The 20,211-nt window shown below is 39.9% G+C and overlaps 1 protein-coding gene and 1 long non-coding RNA gene across 17 annotated transcripts in view; one reads left to right on the top strand and one right to left on the bottom strand.

The window, feature by feature from the left end:
* Window positions 1–20,211, bottom strand: part of KLF12 (KLF transcription factor 12) — a 590,647-nt gene that overhangs the window by 4,764 nt on the left and 565,672 nt on the right. For 12 of the 15 annotated variants that reach the window (XM_035704614.2, XM_025441138.3, XM_049099279.1 and 9 more), the window contains one exon: window positions 9,721–10,555. In XM_035704614.2, coding sequence (XP_035560507.1) covers window positions 10,374–10,555 — 182 coding nt within the window. In that variant the 3' untranslated portion in view covers window positions 9,721–10,373. Of the gene's footprint in view, window positions 1–675; window positions 10,556–20,211 lie in introns of those variants that run through there. The other 3 variants (XR_007404879.1, XR_007404880.1, XM_025441137.3) reach the window with 2 other exon arrangements.
* Window positions 7,863–20,100, top strand: LOC118351970 (uncharacterized). Of its 2 annotated transcripts, XR_007404882.1 has the most exons (3): window positions 7,863–8,002; window positions 18,338–18,632; window positions 19,893–20,100. It is a non-coding gene; the product is annotated as an uncharacterized LOC118351970 (long non-coding RNA). The 2 variants fall into 2 exon arrangements; XR_004808308.2 differs by lacking the exon at window positions 19,893–20,100 and having other exon boundaries at window positions 18,338–19,092.

Here is a 20,211-nt window from a genome sequence, read left to right on the forward strand (position 1 = left end):
TTACCGTTTTGGTACAAAGTCATACCCAAAATGAAGCAATGGAATGAATTAGGTTCAGCCTTACAAGTTGCTACCCTGCTCACCACAGTGTAGAACAAGACTGACCTCTCTAATTTATTGGCCTCTGCCTTAATGGAGTATTTCTAGCATGGTGTAACTAAGATATTCACAAATAATTTAGTAAAAATGTACTGATCACCTATCCTCTATTACCTTTCTATATAATTGTTAGTAGTATTTACTACCATTCTCATTGTAGAATGGATTTTTCTGGTAGATCTTCAATTGAAGGACATTATGCAGGATACTTTGATTCTTCAAGTACTTATTTTAGCAATTATTCAAAAGATACTCTACTCATTAATGGTCTTATTTTCAAAGCTTCATAATCCAGTCTTCTTAAAAATGTACAGAAATAAACTAGCTTTGGCATGTGCTGGAAGATACATGAGATATGAAAAAATAATTCATTCAATTAGAGATTCCATTTTCGGCTCTGAAAGATGTATCTTTTTCATATAACTTCATATATCTGGATCACTTTTTAGTTTTACATTCAGTAAAATATTAAGTTAGGAATACTTCTTCAGGGGCTCGTTATGAAATAGAAGTCCCGCTCATTTTTGAGTATGCAGTATATCTCGTTCTGTGTTTCAAATCACTATACACAAGTGGTAAAACTTTTCATAACAAAGGTTTAATTAGAATGGTTAATAACTATGATTTCCAAAGTGTCTGTGTCAGCCTTAGTAATAATTAGGGAGTTTTGTTCCATACAAAATGCTTTATTTAACCTTCATGCCTTCATTCAGATAATTATACAAATGCATACAGTTAAAGGTTTAAACTCTATTTCGGTTCACAGCTCAATTCATAGGAAAGTTGAATACAGAAAAGCAATGCACCAACAGAATATGTCTGAGACACCATTAAAAACGATAACACTTGTTCATTTAAATCTCTGAGAATAGACTGGAATAATCATCCTCTGAGAGAATCTCATTAGGAGGGTCTCCCTTTACATTATCATAGGGTAAAAAAAAAAAAAAATCACCATTTTACAGTAAAAGGAAAAAAGCTCTGAGTATATTTACAATACATACACTATACATAAATACAAGAACAACACTTACATAATATTAATAAACTTATAACAGGGGTTGCCTAAACACTACAGAGTATATAAATGCAGAGGAAACTATTGGGAAATTAGATCTTTAGATAAGCTGGAGAAATAAATTCATTTGCAATTAAAACTCTGAACAGAAAACCAAATGAAGATTTAAGAAATTAACACATTTGCTTGCCAGCATCATTGAGGGGGTTTTGTCCTTTAATGCATAGGACCTCCTGTGGGCATTCTGACTCTCTGGGGTCAGAGACCCAAGAGTCTTTTGTAAAATTACATCTGTTAAGTGAATCAGACGCAGCACATCTATTCAATTTGCTGTTCAGAGGCTTCGAGCCTAGAATAACTGTTTTGTAAACTAAAGGACGTTTTTGTATTTTTACACAGATGGATCGTGTGATCCAGTCATCATGTATAATGAGCTAAGTGTCAAGGAAAAGGAAAAAGATGCCTGCTTGACTTGGCCAAAGATGATATTTTTCTTTATTCCCATATATTTTTTTCAAATACTAGTGAGAGATTTATTCAGAAGAACATGACGTTTGAACTGACCCCCACACACCAAGAGCAACGTCTAGACTACTACTAATTATAACTAAGTCATTTTAAGTGGCAGGTGGGTATCTTAAAGGTGGTCTGTTCTCATCGTTTCACAACACAGAAAGTTCTGAGTACATTCTTCAATGGACAAACATGAATTTGCTGGTTTCTCTTTTTTAAAATGAGCATGTTATGATACACATAATTGCATTATGATGCAGGATGACATAATACATAAGACGATGTTTTCAAGCTGGTTTTGTAAGTAGTTATCTCACATCCACAGAGAGTTGGTTTGCCATGTGATGCAACGTGTCCCACATAGACATGGACGAAACAATACAGCCACCATTCCGTGGGGGGTAGGGGAGGAGGATGGTGATTTCTCAAAAATGAATTTTTAAACACAACAAATTGCGGACAGACAAGTTGATAGGAAAGAGCCTTGAATATAGGCACCAGTGCCCCAGTTCAACAATACCCATCCAACGTAATGACGTCTGAGGAACAAAATGTGTACTGTAGTCTGGATGTAATTACAAAATTCTGCTATGGGAAAACTAGAAACACAAGTAGGGCAAAAGCATTTTTCTATAATGTTTTATGCTGTATCTTTGGAGCATGAAATTAGCAAAGGGAAGATGCCAGTACGTCCCTGAAATGTCTTACTTTTTGATTACTAGAGCACTTTTCCTAGAATTTGACCCAAATTCTACCTTCCTCTTCACCCTCATTTCTCATCAAAAATGAATCTCTGTGAAAGTCTTGGTATGCCTGTTTTGGAAAAAGCAAGATATAATTCACATAGAGTCATTGGTTTTTGCTTTGCACAAAGGGCGGACTCCAGTGTCTCAAACATTTAAAATTTCTAGAGATGAAACCCAGAAAGGAAAAAAAAAAAAGTACTGATGTGACTATTGTCACTACTCATCTCTTTTCAACTCACTTAGAGTTGTGGTTTTGTTGTTGAGAAATTGTTGCTTGTGAAACCCAATTAACGGAGAAGAGACCCCTTCCCACAGTGACTTGTGCATACGTTACATTTGCTCTCAGCACAGAAGGGAATTGGTTTATACAGGTTTTGTCTCTTCCCTCGGCCAAGTAACAGGGAGAAAGATCATAATTCAGGAGATTCATTTTCAGAAAAAAGAAACACCATGAGAAATGACATTCTCTTAATGTTTTCTAAGCCCATTAGTATTTCCATGGATCAATACTGTCAGAAACTTTGTCCTACACAGAAAAGGGGTGGGCGTTGATTCCTCTGACATCGGACAGCTTCTTACATAAATTCAATTAAACCAACAACAGTACTATAAACAGCTTATTCATCAGAGTATTTAAAACATTCCAAGGTGGTACTGTCAGGTGAGAAGGAAAAGGGATTCTCCATTCTCTCTCCTTGCTTGTCATCTGAATGTTTGTGATCGCCACCCCCTTAACAGCTGCCGGGGGTGGGCTCTGTTATTAACAACTCACTCTATGGAGGTGCAAACTCCAAATGCAAATTGAGCAGATTCTAGAAGGTCTACAGGTGGAAAGGTTTTTCTTATACCTACAAAGAAATACGTAGAATTGAGAAAACCCACTCTGGCTAAGATGCTTCTAGTCTTTAAAATGTTTTAATGATTTGGGATCTCCAGGCCAACCAGTTAGAAGGAAGTGACAAGTTCGGGGAGACTGGTCATTGCTGTGTATTTACATGCATGATCCTTCATGCATGACTTTCCAGGAAAAGACGGACTTCAAACCTTAGCTACCATTCTCATATCATATGCTGTCTCATACTTGGAAAATAGGGCTACCCAGCCAAGAAACTACTTCAGAGTTAGAAATACGACAGCTTGGCTGCTGGGAAGACAAGTGCAACGTGGTGCAGTGGGCAGAGTTCAGGCTTCAGAGCCAGAGATGTGTAGCTTCACATTCCCACACTGTCGTTCACTATTTCTGTGTCTGCAGACAACTCAGCCAACTCTCTGTGTCTCAGGTTCCCAACCATAAAATGCAGACCTGTTTACGGATTAGAGGCAACGTGTCTAAAAGGGGCCTAGTAGAGTGCTTGGTGTAGAGTAAGAGTTTAAGAAAGAATAGCTATTGTTTTCACGGTTTGCTGAATTTTGGACCTTCTCATTTAGCACTTTTAGACACCTCACAGAAAACAGCCCAGCCAGAAGACTTGACTTTAGTGAGATTAAAGACCCCAGCTGCTTCCCTCGGACACTTCATTGGTTCTTTTGCATCCTCTCCTGGCACGTTTCCTTCTCTTTTTCATTCTTTCTGAAACTTAGAGGAGGAAACAGTAGATGGTTTTCTAGGCCTGTGGTCTGGTTCTGGAGAAATACGTAGATCACTGTCCATTGTGGTAGCCTTCCCTGGCTAAAGCCTGAGTGTTTAATCACAGTTATACTTTTTAAAATTGCTCTTACCAAATGTTTGGCTCTGAAAGAGTATAATTTTACTGATAGCCCTCAATAGCTTGTTTGGGTGGATTTGTGCTCTGCGATGGTAAGGCTGGACAATTTCCAGGGCTCTTGCCTATTCGTATAATCTCATTGTACATTTCTATTCATGACTCCACTTCTGGCAGTAAAATAATTACAGGAAAAAGTAGGGAAGTTCTGAATGTAAATCTGGTAACTTCCAGGACCAACTGCAAACCTCGGTTAAAGCAAGGCTTACTAAGGGTCAGCAGTCTTTAGCAGACTTCTCAGGGGAGAAATGATCGTGTGGATATTCATCCCAAAATGGTTCTTGTATGAGAACAGAAAATATTAAGGAGAAAGGAATGAAGAAATGTAACGATGAACTTGTGCATTTGATATTAGTGGACAAAACAAAGGAGAACAAACAAATCTCTCTAGTGTTTTGCTCGAAATAAATTGGCTTTTGTTGACTGAGCAAAACTTTTTGAGCCACACAAGGTGTTTTGCAAGTTTGGGGCAAATCGGTGAAGTTTTTATCTTAAAATTTTAATTGCCATATGCCAGAGTGTAAGTTGAAGAGAACTTAACGTTCAGATTTGCATTCCTACATTCTGTAAGTAAGGTTAAATTAAGAAGTACTAACATAAACAAGATTAAGTATATTTAAGAATCACAAAAGAATTTTTGTGGCTGTGTGAAGATATTCAATTTACTATGTGCATATATTTATTCTGTGTGTGTGTGTGTGTTTCTCAAACGTGGAGAAAAAATCCAGTCTAATGAAGAATTATTGCTGTGTAAAAGTATAGGAATATCTCATTGGTCATAATGTCTATTGACAGGCACTTTCAGCTTTTAATTCATTTCTGAAAATGGGCATTAGCTTATTCCTATTGCCAGTATAGATTCATTTAACATGTGGCCATACCCATAGCACTTAATCTTGTCAGCATGTAGCTACACTTAAAACTATTCGTTCCCTCTGGAATTAAACACCTTACGGCTGTGTTTTTTGTTTGTTTGTTTGTTTTTGTTCTCATCAAGAACTGGTTCACTGAGGAGGAAGATAATTGAGGAAAGAGAATTGTAGATGATTCTCTTTAGCACAAGTAACATCCTATGCAGCTATCTCCCCCTTTTTCAGGCAAAGACGTTTTGAATTTAGAATCAGTTGTTTGCAACTTAAAATGACTTCCCTGTGTTTTAAACCATCCTGGCTAAGTTGAGACAAGTGGCCACTCCATTTTGTCAGAACACAAGGTGTGTGCTCTGCCAAAGTGGAACAGAATTCCCATGGCAATATTGCTAATTGTAAGATATACAAGGCATATCTGAACAAGTTTCTTTTTTTTTTATTGTGATGAAAACTAGAAGCTCTTTTTTTCCCAACATACTTCATCAAACTATTTACAACCTCTGTAAAATTTGCGAGTTTGAAAATATTTTTCCACTATCACATATGTTTACGAATACAGCAAAATATTTTCACTCTATTTTTTTAAAGATGCAGTATCCTATTTCATTTTCTTATGAAAATCTGAATTTCTATTGCAACTGCACAGTATTCAGCATATTTAAAGTACCAATGGACATGGGTTGCTAAACAGATATTACTCTATAATGAAACTGTGAAAATATAGCATTTTTAAATTTTTATGTACACTTAACTATAAAATGCAAGCAAAGTCACATAGAGCATTATAAGCTGATTCCCTAATAAGGTAAATAACTTACATTTCTAGACAGCATGGATTATTACAAATTCATTCTTTTAAAAAAGTTCCTTGTCGGCATTTCCTAGCCCGCTGGCTGCTGCGTATGCAGGCGTGTATGTGCTGGGTGTGCCTGTACGGGGAAGTGGAAGGCAGTGTGGGGAGAAGTAGAAACGTACTGTGGAAGACATGACTTACCAAACCCCTTTTCTCAACAAAACGAAAATCAAATTGAGAAGATTTTTTTTTTTTTGCATGAGATGCACTACCTCAGACAAACTGAAGGAAGAAATTTAGTCAATGAAATTAGAGAATACATTTACCTCCTCAATTTACAGGCGTGAGTACAGAGCAAAATCTGAGACAGGACTATGGACTATGAGTATTAAGGCTTCCCGGGCCTGATATGATCCATGAGAGTTCTCTCACGTTTATTCCCTCACATGTAGACTGACACTCAGCGTTTCGTGGGTGCTGGTATTCTTAACATCACTGTCAATCCTTGCTATAAATGTGGAAACATCTTTATAACAGCATCATGGCTACATTTCTAAGCAGTCGTAACAACATAACAAAGGCGTATTAGTATATCTGAAGGTCTCCCCTCACAGGACTTATTCCATTGCAGCTTTGGTAAGTATAATAAATAAAGTACAGAATAAGGAATACTGCATCTTTATCCATATACATGTTATCGTTCTAACGAACTGATTTCAAAGTGCAGAATGATATTTAGGTTTAAAACACAAATGGCAAAATTTGAAGTTAAAAAAAAAGGGGGGGGGATTGTATAAAAAGGAACACAATCCTTGTATAAGCTCTTCCAAATTTTCAACCACAATGAGAATGGCCTTTCTAACCACCTAGAACTGGCATTTGTAAACACTGGAGCATTTTGTAAGTTCTTTCCCCCTCACCATCCTCTTCCTGGTTTCCACTTTCCACTTAAACTTTAGAGTGAATAAAAAGTGCTCTTTTTTAAAAATGCGGGTTGTTCCTGTTACTCAACTGCTTTTGAAAACCAACGTCCTATAGTGTTTTGTCGAAGTAACGCCAGGCAGTAGTATGTTCTTTATGGGAAAGCCATTAGGAATTTTAGTCTAAACGTCTTAATAGAACTTAAGACAAGTTATCAAGCAGCCTTCTTTCTCAGAGTCCACACAGAATCGACAGGAGGGGGCTTGAGGTGGATGGGGAAGTGGGAATCTGCTTCCTAACACCTTCAGGTCAGAATATAAGGAGGCAATCTATTAAAACTACACAGTAACTTGTAACTCTTCAAATAATGTTAATTGCCCTGAATTCAATCTCTACAATGCAAAGAGATGGTCAGGTCTACCACGGCTTCTCAAGCCATTACGGCTGCCCGTGCAGAAGTTCTCAAACATGCACGTACAACCCACTGCAAACTGAAGAGCTCCCAAGTTAAAATCAAAGAATGCTTCTAGTTAGGGGACGGCCAAGTCCTGTGGATTCTGCACCTTTCCTGGTGTTCATCATCTACTACTGTGCTTTTTTTTAAAAGAGGCTAGAATGGACCCAGATGAAATGGAGGAGGCCTCTCCATGCCTGAAGATTCCTTCTCTCCTATTTAAAGACTTCATTCCTTCTCTCCCCAACTGCTTTCCTTTCTATGCGGCAAAACGAGTAGAAAACTCACCAGGGAGAGTTTGCTATGTTCCAGGACGAGCCCCGGGTGAGATCAGCAACTCGCTCACTCACGGTTTGTGCTTGGATCCCTCTTTAGAAGTCTCGAGCATGTCAAGGGGTGGGGTGGAGAGGATATGGCGTAACCCTGACTGGTTTTAGCGGTTGACTTACCATCTCAGTCTGGTTTCCGCTCTCCGAGGGTGAGGAGAGAAAGCTCACTTCCCTGAGCCTTTCCTATGTGATCAGAGAGGAGCAGCCCATTTAGTTCTGTGCTAAATTTAAATCAAGCTGTCACTCGGGAAGCTCCCACTGCCTGTCAGTTCTATGAATTCCAAAAACCGTTTCTCCCTGTAACACGTTCAAGACCTCTCTGCACAGAGAAAAGACCAGCCCATCTTATGAGAGCAGGAAGCATGAAATCAGGTCTACCCTGTACCCGGGTGATTCACCTACTGACTGCCAACCAGGTTCCCAGGCCGCCAGGGAGGGAGGCATGGCCGTGTTGGCCACTCTCTGTGTTCTTTGCCACCGACCAGGAACCAACACTGGTATGTAGCAGGAAATCTCTTTCTATCCAGAATGGTCACAGGCAATGAGAAGTGGGAATTGTATACAGTACAGATAAAAAACTTTCCAGTTGGTTAAAAAAAAAAATCAAAAAACCAAAAAATAGTGCTTGGTGGGTCATAGATCATATAGCAAAAGAAGTTATTTCTCAATAGAATCAAAGCCCTTGTTTGAGAGAAACTGCCTGATGAGTTTTTCAGACCTGGCAGAAATTGCAGAGCACATAGTTTTGAAGATAGAATTTTACCTGAAAATCATTATGCTGTTGCTTGAACATTTAAAACAATTCCTTTTGATAGCATCCCACACGAATTGTCCTTGTTTCAATGTTTAGAGTTCCTTGCTTCGTCAGAATAAGATTCTCTGAATTTGAAGAGGATCCTAAAAAAGGATAGTTCTGCAACCGGAAATTATTTCAGAATGTTCAAACACTTAAAAGTGAGCTAGGAATATTGTGAGGTTGATTTGTGCAATTCCCCAAATCAAGTGTTTGTAATTAAGATATATTGCAAAGGTCTATGCTGGCAACCTTGTATATCTAAGCTATAAAAAATCTTAACAACAACAACAACAACAACAACAACAACAACAACAAAAAATGTCACCAAGCCCCTTAGCCACAAAAAGCTGAAAAAAAAAAAGAACAGCTTTTAGTGGGGAAAAAAAAATACGGTATTTTTCTGAAAGAATGCTTGTTGGTGATGTATTGCTTTGTTTACTGTATACTCCGCTAGTTGCAAGAAAGGCTCATAATTTTAGGGGGTGGATGGGACTGTAATCTCCCCTCACCCTCAGCGCAGGATGAATGAGCTCAACATCCCCGTAGATGCCGAACGCAGAGCCGCTGGGCTCTGACACGGTTTAGAAAATGAAATCTGTATAGAAGAACCTAATGGAGAGTCACTTAGCCTTGGCTCTCCAAGTGAGGAAATTAGCACCATGTTAGGCTTTCCTCGGGGAGCACTCTCTTTCCACTGACTCGGTTCCAAGGAGAACTGACCCATTAACCCAAGGGTTAATTCCCTGCTCTGCCTCCTTGGCCCTTCTGGTCACTAAATAACTGTTTTCAAACACGAAAAGGGGAGCATAATCTTTAATTGTGGTACTCAACCGAGCAGGACAACAAACAGCAGAAAGATGACCTCAGTGCCGTGAGTGTAACCAAGACCTCTAAAATGCTGGGGTGTTTTTTACAATCCCTTTACTAAGTATGAAAATTGGTAACGTGAGTCCTCAGTGAAGTTATTGTAGGAAAGTCCTTTTATTCATTATTGCTTTTCTCCTCAAGAGGCGCGTTATTCCATCTCTGCTTTGTCTGATTTTTCATGTTCACTGACTTTGCCTGAGCAGCCCCACCTCTTACCTTGGTGCCAGTGTGTCTAAGAAAGTTTGTTTGTTTTTTTGTTTTGTTTTGTTTTTTCTTTCCCCTGATTCCTTGTAATCAAATACTAGGGGCAGGAAGAGATGATGCCTAGGTGACAGAGCACTGCGATTTGAAGTGGGGCAGTAGTTTTTTTTTTTTTTTTTTGTTTTTTTTTTAGACAGGCTCTTCCTATTCAACTACAGAACACCTCTGTGCTCGTCCACGCAGGGGCAGACACGGGGACTACACTCCACCTGCAAATGTCGCTGCCCCTCTGCTCGAACAGATGAACGAAACAGAATCAAAACAAAACAAAAACAATCAACGACAAACAAATGAAAGATTCAATGTTGGTTCTCTTCGGGGCATGGCATAATGACAAGTCGCGGGTGGTGCTACCTAGATGCCGTCACGCTAGTGCCAAGGGCTGCCTGAGTGCCCCCCTTTACTCTCGGGTCATGGAACTCTCCAACAGGCTTCTTCTTCTCTACTTTCATGCTGCTTGCTGGTAACAGATGGGATGTGTGTTCTATCTTACTGAGACAGTAACTAAAATTGCAGTAAAAAGAGGGTAAGGGGTGGGGACGATGGGAGAATCATCCAAATTTAAAAGGTCTCGCTCCAGCCATCAATTTGTGGCGGGCGACCTTCAAGGTATCGATAACAAAGTGTCTGACAGCTCGGAAAAACGTACAAGCTACAAACATCTTGAAATGGCAGAGTACACAGCACGGGGGCCCGTGCCTGTCTCTTCAGCGTTTGTGTCACGGATCTCCCGGGCCAGCGTGAGGACGTTTCTCGTGTAGTCGTGATGGGGGTTACCTGCAGACCGGAAGGAGAGGTGTGACTTCTTTTGTCCTGCTCTGCTTTCAGACATCGTGGGATGGTGATGCCCCTGTGTGTGGACACTGTGGAGGGGATTCAGCCCTGCTGAACGGGGTGCCGCTAAGAGACCCAGCTCTTGTGCTCCGCTGGGCGGGCAGCAGTCCTCACACCAGCATGTGCCTCCGGCGGTGCAGTGCCAAGTGGTCTGACCGGGAAAAGCTGCGGTCACAGTCCGCGCACTTGAATGGCTTCACTCCCGTGTGTTTGCGGTAATGCCTCGTCAGTTCGTCCGAACGAGCGAACTTCCAGGTGCAGCCTTCCCAGGTGCACTTGTAGGGCTTCTCTCCTGGAAGACAAAGGGACACACGCTTTGATGCTCCGCCACTTTCCCACGATCACCAAGGCAGCGCTATGTTGGGGGGTCGGGGGGGGGGGTGGGGGCACCTCTGCTCCCACCCAGTGCTCCGCGTGGTCATCTTTTGTCAGGAAACCGTACCAGCCTGCCAGCGGGTCTGGCCTCAGTCGGGTGGGGGCTTTCGATCTCGGCTCTCCTGCTGTGACACCTGGCAAGTTAGGGAACACTCCACATCCTCACGGATCGGGGAACTTACTTTTCGGCCAAAACGGCAAAAGGCATAGACTGATCACTACTGGATAAGAGAATCCCAACCGGTTGGCCAGAAAGGCATTTTTACATCGCTACTGAGGCCGCTGGGGGCTCTAATGCTCCAATGCCAGAGACTCACAAAGAATTATAAAGGGTGATTAGTTATGTTTGGTTTTGCTACTCCTCCCCTAACGTGCATCGCTTAGACGGTTTAAGGCTATTTCAGGACGCAGTGTCCATGTACCAGTCATTGGGAATATGCACAAAGTTTCATCAAAAGGTAGAGCACTCTGCCGCTCCCCAGAAATTAGGTATGAAATACATGTCATTCATAAATATCTACTTTCTGCTGGTCTATTGGAAAAGAATCCCAGATAGCTTCAGAGTGCAAAGTTTAAATAAATACTCTTTTCAGGGATTTAACTAGGGGGAGCCCTGAGGAATCATCAAGTTGGTTTTAGTGTTGAAACTCACAGTGAAAAGCAGTCTGAAGAAGTATGTAATTTGACCGGGTCCTTCAGTCAACTTGCAAGGACAGTAAAATATGCAAAGGCTTTGCTGGGAAAAGATACACTATCCATTGTCCAAATGAGCTCCCAGGGGGAGAGAGACAATGGTTGACCCAGGTGTGGGTTTTTTTTTTTTTTTCCTGGCTCTCATTCAGAATGGATGCCCTGTCCCCAAGCAACCCCACAAAAAGTGATCTCTACTTCTGTTCCTTCCATCCAATAGTCAACAACTGGCTTCCTGGCCACACACAGTCTTTGGTGAAAAGGCCCTAAGACAACGAAGGGAGCCTTTTGCAGATTCCTATGCATAGAGCTGCAGGGTGCGTACTGTTAACTCCACTTTACAGATGAGAAAACGGAGGCTCAATGTAGTAAAGTAACTTGCCCAATGTCAGAAAAAAAGATGTATTTGGCTCCAAATCCAGTGCTTTTCACTATGCTACAGTGGAACGTATAATTCTTTTCCCATGTAAACTTTGTCACATCTTCAAAGTTGGTTCTACTTTCTCAGGTACGCCCAAATCATGCATTTCTTATTTCTATTATATCATCTATTGCAATATATCATGACGATTTTATTCAGATGCCTTTCTCCTCTACTCGTTTCTGAATTTGTGGAGGGCAAGGACTATGCCTCTACCATTTCAGTATCCTTGGAGCCTAGAATAAGTATCAAACAAATGCTTGTATGAATCAGCAAAACTGCCACACACATACACACAGAACCACTAAGCTGTGTGAGAGTACAAGTGATGCCTACATGGGAGAATTAGCCTGAACTGGACCCAACAATTTTCATTCAACTCTGAAATAAATGCTATCTATATGGGTCCTTTTGGGATCAAGTGACCCTTTCAGAAGTGAGTGAATAGCACAGACCAGTTAAATCTAGAAATGTTGATGTGCTAATTGTGGGCCACAGAAAGCTCCAGGTTACTCTGAAAGGGCTCCTTTCAAGTAGAAGCCTTCTGAGTAGATTAACCCAAAACCTCAACCTTTGACTCATTCCAGATATCCTACGGAGATGAAAATCTTCAACTGCAGGTATCTATTGACCCAAGTTGAACAGAAATTTAAAAAAACAAAAATCAGCTTAAAATGATGGAGTGTCTCCTACCTAGTATATCAGTGGCAACTGTTAACATGCCTTTATTTACATGTCCTCCCCATGCGTTTGTGAAATTTATGTCATGCGTAAAGATTCTAACAAGCTGAGCTTGATATAAATCATGTCTTTGAAAACTCATCCATCTTTGGGGCACTGAGCTCAGCAGGTAGACACTTAGCCACCAAGAGGCATCTCCTGGCTCTCTCTGTCACTCTAGAACCAGCTACAGAGAGTGTAAGGCCTAGGAAGGAAAGAATACCAGGTTTTCTTAATTGAAGGATGGGTGTGGAAGTGTCAAATGTGTATGACTCTCCTTGCCATTCCAGAGTGAGAGGAAGGGGACATGTAGCTGGGATGAGCCTGGAAAGTAAGTAGAGGCCTGGAGGAGACAAGAGCTTCTAGTCTTATCTTGGGAAGGATGTTAAAGGTTTGAATGGCCCACCACTGGGACAGTTTATGGTTCTGGGTGCTCTCCGGATTTCCTTGTACACCCAGAGTAGGCACTTACTACTCTCTGATTTCTTTCTCACTATTACAATAATAGTCTTACTGTTACTTTCATTTTGGCTGTTTAATAATGGCATTTATGTCCGTTCTACCTGCAAATCCATAGCACAGAATGGCTCTTCTAGGCTAAAGCAAGTCTGTGGCCTGGTTTTTGTATAACCTTTGAACTTGGAGTGGTTTTTATACTTGGTATGTGGTTGAAAGACAATATCAAGAGGACAATTTCAAGGCATGTGAAAATTACACGAAATTCACATTTTAGTGTCCATAAATATGTTTTTGTTGGAACACAGATGTACATATTGTTTATGGCTGTCATCCAGTGATGGCATAATTGAGCACCATAATAGGGAACGTATGGCTAGTGATGCCTAGAAATTTTCTATCTGGCTCTTTACAGAAAGTTTACCGACCCTTGATGTATGGGAGGCACCTGAGCTTTTTGCAGGCTTGCTGATTATGTTAACTTATTGAACTGGAGTCCATAATGCATGCTCTTAATTCGGGATGGGTGGGTGAGGGAATATTTTGGCTATAGAATAATAGCTTATTCTCCACTTAGGACCCCAACTAAAATTCTTTTTTTTTTTTTTTTAAAGATTTTTATTTATTTATTCATGAGAGACACACACACACAGAGAGGCAGAGACACAGGCAGAGGGAGAAGCAGGCTCCATGCAGGGAGCCCAACATGGGACTCGACCCCAGGACTCCAGGATCATGCCCTGGGCTGAAGGCAGGCGCTAAACTGCTGAGCCACCCAGGGATTCCCCCCAACTAAAATTCTAACAGTAATATACACACTTGGTATTTCATGTCAACTGCTTTAAATTGAGAGTTCTGGATTGAGTAACTCTCTGAAAAGGCTCACTCAATCCAATCTGCGTTTTAGAAATAGTTTTAGGATCTTTTCTGCTCATTAAAAATTGAAGAAGGTCTTCCCTATGTGAGTGAGTCACAGTGATGAAGGCTCCTTCCCAAGCCCTTTCAATACAGTTGTTTTACAAGGTCACTCCGACCCATGATGAGTGACTCTTCTACTGAATCTGGAAGGAAGGCATATGGAGGGAAGTAGTTTAGCAGTGTGGAATCATTTCAAATATGAATATTTTAGGGGGTGGGGCACAGGGAAAGCAGAACTGATGGTAAGGATTTCTGTGAGCCCACAAAGGTGGAGCAGGAAAACTTAGTGCAAAATCAGAGAAGTATTCTGTGAGGTGGAATCAAGCACAATAAGCAATCATGAAAGACAAGGCCAGGTGAAATGGTTCATGTGAAGTGGGTCAAAAGGCACAAACTTCTAGTTACAGAAAAACCAAGTCGTGGGGATCTAATGGAATAGCAGGGTAACACTGCATTATATATTTGAAAGTTGCTCAGAGTAGATTATAATTAAAAGTTCTCATCATACACACAAAATCATCTGTATCTGTGTTGACAGATATTAACTACACTTACTGTAGTGATCATTTCACAACATATACAAATACTGAATCACGCTGTACTCCCAAAACTGATTTAATGTACTATGTCTCGAGAAAGAAAAATAAAGATGAGGCAAAATACAAGAGGCAGACGTGTACATCCCTATTCTTGAATAAAATCAATGAAAATGAAAAACAAGCTACCAGGGGCTAGGTGATGAATGAAGGCATATAATGAAGAATGCAAACCTTTTCCAGTAGGGAGCCGGGAGGGAGAAAGCATATCTGAAAATAGTAAACTGAATTGCCTGAGTGATAAGTCAATTTTCCTCAAAAATTTCTTATAAAAGGTATACTTTCTTTTTAATATCCAGGAAAACTTAAGCATATTCCTTGCCCCTGTTGCCTCATTCATAAAACTGCAGTTTGGCTATTTTCTCTCCATGCTTAAAAAAAAGAAGAAGAAAAATGAAAATGGTACCTTCAAATCTCTCTTCAAAACTAGAGGCTGAACTACTGGGAGCAGGGGAGGAGATGGCCACTCTGACCAGGCAGAGAGCTGACTTCTGCCCTTTGCTTAAGAGAGATCTAAGTTTTGAGTATACCTGCCTACTGCCTGGCATTTTATTAAAAATAAAATAAGATCAATAAATGCTCTTTTTGGACCAGTCAAGTTCTAGAAGTGGATAAAAGAACAATTTAGTGGCTACTGCATTGTATTAAACTGTACATTGTATCTTATGCTTGTGCTTTAAAGCAATTTAAAGGCTACAATCTTATAAACAAATTAGGGTAACAGAAACTTCCTGATGTGAGTAAAAACTTATTAAAATGATAAATGCGTTTGTATGATTGATTGCAGTATGCATAAATGAGCCCTGAAAGGATGCAGAGGACAAAAATCTTTCTTCCATCTGTCTTCTTTCCTTTAAAATCTTCCTAGAAAAAAACAAAAAAAAACAAAAAAAAAACTAAATTTAATGTTAAGAGGTCAGTGTGGTAGGTACCGAATGGTAAGTGCAATTTCCAAGACAATTTCCGTATGGAAAGAATTGGCTTGGATGATGAAAGGAGTCAGGCAACTCACAGGGTCTGTGCTTCTACTGCACATAGCTGCTGTGCATCAGGCTGAATGATGGTGACAGTAAACATGATTTCCAGTAATTTCTTCAGGAACTGTGAATTGTCCTTCAACTCATTTGAATTAGATTTCTGCAACTGTGTTATTCAGAAACTGTTTTCCCTAGAAATAAGCTAAAAATAAGAATAGCATGCCCACCTTCTTCCTTCCTTTTGTCTAATTCGCAAGTACCCTTAGAATCCCTAGTGGCAAAATCTTTGAAAGCGTAGTTAATAGTTTTCAAAATAAGTGGAAGTTTTGACTCCACCATCAGGTCATCTTTGATCCTTGTTTCCTCTACTAATCCCGTGAAATAATGAAATGATAGAAAATGGTATCATACATATCTTTACCAATAAGTTTTAGTAGGTGATTTTTCTTTGCTAAATCGAGATATTAAGTTGTTAGTGTCTACGAAAAACTGAAGGACATGATCTGGCTAATTAATTGGTAGCTTAATCCGACACCATACCTTAGGGAGCAGTTTACTAACTTGTAGATCTTCAGTTTTGAAGCGTGAAGTTCTCCATGTCCCATGACAAATCCAAGCCATTTCCACACTTTGTGTTAAAAAAAAAAAAAAAAAAAAAAAGTATCTGGCCATTTTTGAGCACAATCTGTCCTGCTGTGTTCTTTAAAAAACCTGGACTAAGCTATGAGAACCTCTGAAAAAGGAAAATGTTAACCAAAACTAATAGCAAGAGTTTCTATTTTTTAAAGTGGAACAGTCCTATAAAGATGAAAAAGAGAAAAAAAAAGAACAAATGAGGTTTGTTAAGTTTTGTTACAAAATACTCTTTTTAACTCCACTTTTGCGGTTCAAATTAAGTATAATTTTTTATGCATAATTGCCTCTGTGGGGGGTGTATGAGTGCGTGTGCGTGTGTATTCACAGGCATTATTTGAACAGAAGTCTAATTAAGTGTCCTGAGAAAATGAAACTCGTGTCAGGGTTTTTTTTCTTGCAACAGTCAACAAACTGATTTATGATGAGAACCCCTGTCTCCTTCAATCTTGGTTAAAGAAAAGGATTAAGAGTCACTAAATGCATTTCCATGACATTTACCCAGCAGAAGCATAATAAAGTCTAAAGAAAACACCAGGTATTGAATGGATTCCCAAAACCCACGAAACAAAAATAACTTTTTCAGGTACCTCCCATCTTACCATCTGAAATGCTGAAAGGTAAATGTGTACTGAGACAAAAGACAGGTTGCCCTTTCATATTAAAATGACGTGTGAGCAATACACAGAAGAGGAATGTGCAGTTTGTAAAAGTCTGGGTCAAACAAAACAGCCATGTTCTCACATCAGCTTTTCTCTAATATTTTCTCAAGCAACTGAAAAGGAACACCTTTTGCAACAGGAAGCACAGGCAATTTTTTTTTTTTCCAGTTCAGAAGTGCATTTCTGAAATGCGTCCCTGTTTAACTTTTATAAAGTTACTGGGCCCCAGACGCTGACAAATGAGCTTCATTACACTCAAGGCTCAACATATTTGCTGTGACAATCTGTTTCACTTGAGGAATGGTATTTGCATATGGGGGGGTGGGGGTGGGGAAACCAGAATCAAGATTCCTATCTTGTCCTCTGGTTTCTGTTCCATTAGTTCATAAAAGTTCACACAATTTTAGATCAGGGAGGAAATCGGGTACTTTTAAAAGGAGGAAACAGAAAACTAGAGCTGAGATTACAAAGCACCTGACTTGTCCTCAGGGTGGACCAGGCTGCTTTCTGTCTTGGTGGTGTTAAGGTGGCATAAAATAGTGAAGGCTTTGAAATCAGGCAGGAAGCCTGGTCAAAGGCTGGCTCGGTCATCGATCTGCAATTAGGTCTCAGGATGGAGTATTCGGCTTTCTGAAGCACTGTTTCCCCATCTGTCAAATGGACACACTGTTCCTATGCTTGTGAAACTAAGAAGTACACATGGCACATGCCTGAGAAATGAGAGCTGCTTAATAAAAGACTATTTAATTTTATAGTTATGAAATTTAAGGTTTTTCTGTTTTTTTCCCCCTAAGAAATATAAGTTAAAAATAGATCCTATTTGCTATTAAAAAAAAAAAATTAAAGGATTTGTGGTAACCGGATGCAAATCTTGATCTTGATTTTCTTAACATTTTAAGTTTTAAATTACTTTACAGGCCAAACAGAACAATGTAGTATTTTATAATTTGACAAGATCAAGTCAATCAAACACATAATCAATGTTATTAGTCTCCACCCCCACTGAATTGTCTGGGCTAAATTAAGTGTCTTTTTCATTATGTGTAAATGAGACCAAGTGGATTTGTTCTTTCATCCCCATGCAATTCCATAGTGGATATTTTTAATAAAAACAATATTTGCCAAAGCAGATAACACTTTCCGTGCACCACACTTTGTTCTAAGAGCTTTACGGATGTGAATTTTACCAACTTCCTAATGAAGTGGTTGCAGTAACCAACCCCACTTAACCCAGAGTTGGCTTTCTGTAGAGGTGGGATTTGAATCCCGGGAGTCTGACACCAGAGCTCTCATTTGAACCTCTCCTCTGCCTTGCCTCCTGATACGTTAAGTCACTGCTTTAACAAACCAGGATATCTGGTCGGAGCTGGATAAACAGGCTGAAAGTGTGAATTAGGACTTATAGGACAGACAATGTGTTAACACAGAGACTAGCCTTTCTCATGTGGAAATCAAGTATAAACGAACTAAAATATCCTATAACAAAAACATACTTAACTGAAAGCAAAAAGTTCAAGGTCTAAGGGTAATACTTTATTTGGCTCTTCGGAGTTTATATTTCCATGTAGTGACAATATTTATTTTCCAATGTTTCTGGTTATATTTTCCTTTCGGTTTCTTTTGCAGAGACTTCTTCCTTTACCTGTCACCTAGATGTCTACTAGGATTTTGACTCTGACTTCTTCTCACCTGCATATGTTCTCCTTGGCTCCCCTGGCTTTCACCACAACTTGTCAGGAAAAGATTCCTAAGAAGCTACACCTCAGCCTTTCTCCTAGGAGCATTACGAAGAGATCTACCATGGAAGTGGCAGTCCAAAAGCAATCTCAACATGATCAAAACTGTACTTAGCATCTACCTAACCAAGACAAGTTTCTGCTTCTGTTTTGTTATCTGGAAAAAAGGCAATCCCACCCCTGAGGTATCAAGTTATAAACTTCTCTGGTTGGGGGGATTTCTGGGACTCTTCACCGTCACTCTCTGCTTGCCCCAACCTGATGATTACACCTGCCAGTTCTGCCTTCCAAATATCTGTCCAGTTTATCCCCCCAATGGTAGGCGGTCTGTCTTTAACTTCTTGCCACCTTCCACCGATACCAATTTTGAATGGTTCTGTTTCTCTGTCTTATGTGCTACCCCTTCCAATTCCGTCTGGGTTATACTAGAGGGAAACTTTCTCAAGGACAATCTGATCATGTTGCTCCTTGGTACCCTGGACACATCCAAATTAAACTGTCATCACACCCTACTATGATTGCTGGTTTTCCTGTCTACCCACCCCACTCAGCAGTTCTGTAGAGGATGGCTTTGAGCTTTCTTTATCCCTATATCCCCAGGGCCTACACAGCTCAGTGCTAATAAATGCTTGTTGGTTCAATGAATGACACTTTAACTTCAAAAACCTCATGTTCTTTTAAAAATATAACATGCAACAGTCAATTTAAGAGTAATCTAGGGGCTGGGGGCACCTGGTTGGCTCGGACAGTAGAGCTTGTGATTCTTGATCTTGGGGTCATGGGTTCAAATCCCATGTTGGGTGTAGAGCTTACTGAAAAAAAAGAAAGGCTTCCGGGTGGCTCAGTCGGTTAAGCCTCCGATTCTTGGTTTCGGCTCAGGCCATGATCCCAGGGTCGTGAGATCGAGACTCCATTGGGCTCTGTGCTCACTGAAGAGTATGCTTGAGATCTTCTCTTTCCCTCTGCCCTTCCCCCTGCTTGTGCTATCTCTTTCTCTGTAACATAAATAAAATCTTAAAAAAAAAGTAATCTATTTTGTGAGGCAGAGTCCATCTATCTCTAGCATTCTATCTATTCTACTACCTTTTCAATTCTAATTAATTAGAATATGTATTTTTGAAAGGGAAAATAAATTTGGGAGGTTTTATTTAAAATGAGTGCCATTTAAAGGTCTGGTCTGCAAACAAATTATCTCATTTTAAGCCTTTAAAATTAGTAATATGACATGTGATTGAGTCTTCTATTTTGCTGCTCAAGTGAGGATTAATTGTGTTAATCTTTAAAACGATATATTTACTTTATAATTCTGTTTATTCTTATTTATGGAGATTTTAATTGAACTATCTTAAGTATAATAAACATTATTTTTAATATATTCTTTAGGAGTATATATATTTTCTGCAAAGATACAACTCCTCATTATCATTAATAATTTCATTAAACAGGATGCCTGGGTGGCTCAGTGGTTGAGTGTCTGCTTTCAGCTCAGGACGTGACCCAGAGTCCCAGGATCGAGTCCCTACATCGGGCTCCCTGCATGGAGCCTGCTTCTCCCTCTGCCTATGTCTCTGCCTCTCTCTCTCTCGTGAATAAATAAAATCTTTTTAAAAATAATAATTTCATTAGACAATAAATTTTATATTAGCATCAGTTAATTTTGCCATTCAGGATAGGATGACCAAAACTCAAAATCTAGGGGCACCTGGGTGGCTCAGTGGTTGAGTGTCTACCTTTGGCTCAGGGTGTGATCCTTGGGGTCCTGGG

The sequence above is a fragment of the Canis lupus genome, chromosome 22 (assembly GCF_003254725.2).
Source record: "Canis lupus dingo isolate Sandy chromosome 22, ASM325472v2, whole genome shotgun sequence".
NCBI lineage: Eukaryota > Metazoa > Chordata > Mammalia > Carnivora > Canidae > Canis > Canis lupus.